At 38.5% G+C, this 2,601-nt stretch overlaps 1 protein-coding gene across 1 annotated transcript; it reads left to right on the forward strand.

Annotated features, from left to right (window-relative positions):
- Positions 1-629: 629 nt before the first annotated feature.
- LOC141608309 (E3 ubiquitin-protein ligase ATL31-like) lies at positions 630-2,283 on the forward strand. Its single transcript, XM_074427670.1, has one exon. It carries the CDS (start codon positions 845-847, stop codon positions 2,069-2,071), a length of 1,227 nt encoding a protein of 408 aa, XP_074283771.1. The 5' UTR covers positions 630-844; the 3' UTR covers positions 2,072-2,283.
- The last annotated feature ends 318 nt before the right edge of the window (positions 2,284-2,601 follow it).

Below are 2,601 nucleotides of genomic sequence, written 5' to 3' on the forward strand. Positions count from 1 at the left end.
ATTAATAAAGGGGATGGGTGGGATTTGGTTATTGAAGAGAGGTAGGAATAATTAGAATTAAATATTAATAAAGGATATAGTGGGGTTTGATGAGTGGGGAGAAGTATGAGTATAATATTAATAAAAAATTTCTCAAAAAGGAAAGGGAAAGAAAACCTGAATAATCCGTTTTAGGAAATAGGGAAGAAAAGAGTGGATGGGAGGGAGTATAAACCAAATTTATCAAGGACTCGGGTTCAAGCCTTCTCAAGAACATTCTTGTCACGTGAATTGTTTATGGCCTGACGGCTGACATTATGCCTTCTAAACTCCAAATTTATCACTCTTGAATGGCTTACCTAGTATATGTAGTTTACAGTATATCACATATACTCGACGATTTACCCAATATACACCAAAGATAGCAGTTACGCGTCCCCTCATCAACCAAAAAAAAAATACCAAATTTACCCACCAAAAACATAACATACAAAACCAAATCTAAACTACACAACATACTTGCTCACCACTCACAAGCCACAACCACCATTTATTATCTTTTATTTACGCATTATTTGGATAATGATTTAACGTGATTAACTTGTTATTTAATTACTTGTATGTTTAATCAATGATCATCACCCCAAACCATCAACCAACATCAACAATTCAACATTCAACATTGATTTTATTTAAACACCCAATAATTGAATTACACCCTTAATAATGTGATCCCACCTCACCCAAGTCAACCCTTTTTGCACCACATTTTATCTCTATTTTCCCTCTTAAACTCCCTCTCAAAACCCCTCCCAATTCAAAGACCACACAACAATATTAAACCTCTTATGTCCCTACTACATTCATGCCTATCCAAACACACCCAACCCCAACTAGTCATGCTTGTATTCTATTGTGTTTTTCCCTTCTACTATCAAAACCCGTCACGGCTCAAACACCGCCTCCATCACCACCTTCATCCGATTACAATTTTAGCCCGCCTATGGCGACAGCTGTCATCATATTAATCATATTCTTTTTTAGTGTAGGCTTTATTTCAGTCTACATCCGCCACTTCATGCTCTGCCTGGGATACACTCCAGGCAGAGGATTTAGTGGCGGAATTGAGGCGTGGAGAAATGAAAGGTCACCTAGAGGTCTAGACCCCAAAATTGTGGACACCTTCCCTACGTTCTTATATTCGGATGTTAAAATGCACCGTATTGGCAAATCCTTGCTAGAATGCGCCATATGTTTAAGCGAGTTTACTGACCTTGAAACATTACGGATGTTACCATCTTGTAGCCACGTGTTCCACCCTCATTGCGTCGGTCCGTGGCTTGCCTCTCACGTCACGTGCCCCGTTTGCAGGGCGAATTTGGAAAATCATTCAAGTGATAGGTCGTTATCCTTCAATTACCTAACGCAACAATTCGAGCAATCATCCGAGGAGGATGAAATAGAGTCGTCTCATCATAATCGCGATGTGATAATACGGGTTGGAACGTCATCTCCCGAGGATAATAAGGTAATTAGAAGTCCGGTGGTGCAAGAAATTAGAGGGATGGACGATCCTGTAGGAAAACTGCCAAGGTCACACTCAACCGGGCATTCATTGGTTGAGGATTGTGAAAGGTACACGTTAAGGTTACCGGATGAAGTACGTAACAAGTTGGTAAATGCCAAATTAAGTGGTCTACCCGCTGCTATTGTTAGCCCACGGGTCGGGTATCGGGCTAGGAGTGTCGGGTGTCCGAATATTGGTGTTGGGGGTATGAAACCGGATCATTGGCGGTTTTCTGTTAGTCCTCCTTTTATTTCACGGTCTGGTTCAAGTAAGTCACAAAAGTCAAATAACGGAGCTGGAAATAATTCTAGTAACAACGAAAGTAATAACAATAATAATAATAATAATAATAATAGTTCTTTGGGAACAATGACCAGTCCAATGAACTTATTTAAATCGATCAAGTCGCCATTCAATCAGGCGGGTCGGTCCGATGAGATAGGGGAGCGATCGACTAATAGATTATGGGTTAGTCGGACAAGTCAAGATTTGGAATTGGAAGCTCAATGGCATCATGATCAATGAAACTTTGGTTGGTAATTATTTTTAATTATTTTTTCAAATTTGGTTTTTTTGTACATGTTACACTTTTTCTTGTCTCTTTTTTTTTTTTTTTTGTTTTTTTTTTTTGTCTTTTACTTAAATTATTTTGTAGGACGTCTGGTGCTTATAGCTCAAAGCTACAGTATGTTATTAGAGTACAATTCAAAGTGAATATAGTTGCCAATTTTCGGTTTCGATTGTAATCACATTTAGGATACAGATTATTCAGTTTGCCACTGTATAAATGCAATTATGCATGGTAATAAAATCAGGGTAATAAGGAAATTCAGAATTTGTCGAGGTTGTTTGTTTGAATGTGTTGAGTTTAACTTTGTTAGACGGGGTGGAAATCGATCTACCCATGTAATGGTTCATTTTTAACCGATTAGATATTCAACCAGATATTGGGTTGAGATTGTCTCTGAGTCGGTCTCTTCTGGTGTCACCGCCGAGGTCAGCTTTGGAAGATTAATAACACATATTAACATGGCTGACGGTTTCTTCTAAAAAAA

The sequence above is a fragment of the Silene latifolia genome, chromosome 10 (genome assembly GCF_048544455.1).
Source record: "Silene latifolia isolate original U9 population chromosome 10, ASM4854445v1, whole genome shotgun sequence".
Lineage (NCBI taxonomy): Eukaryota > Viridiplantae > Streptophyta > Magnoliopsida > Caryophyllales > Caryophyllaceae > Silene > Silene latifolia.

What these genes read in the sequence shown, in the direction of transcription:
- LOC141608309 (XM_074427670.1), top strand. Translation starts at nt 845, where the DNA reads ATGCCTATCCAAACACACCCAACCCCAACTAGTCATGCTTGTATTCTA.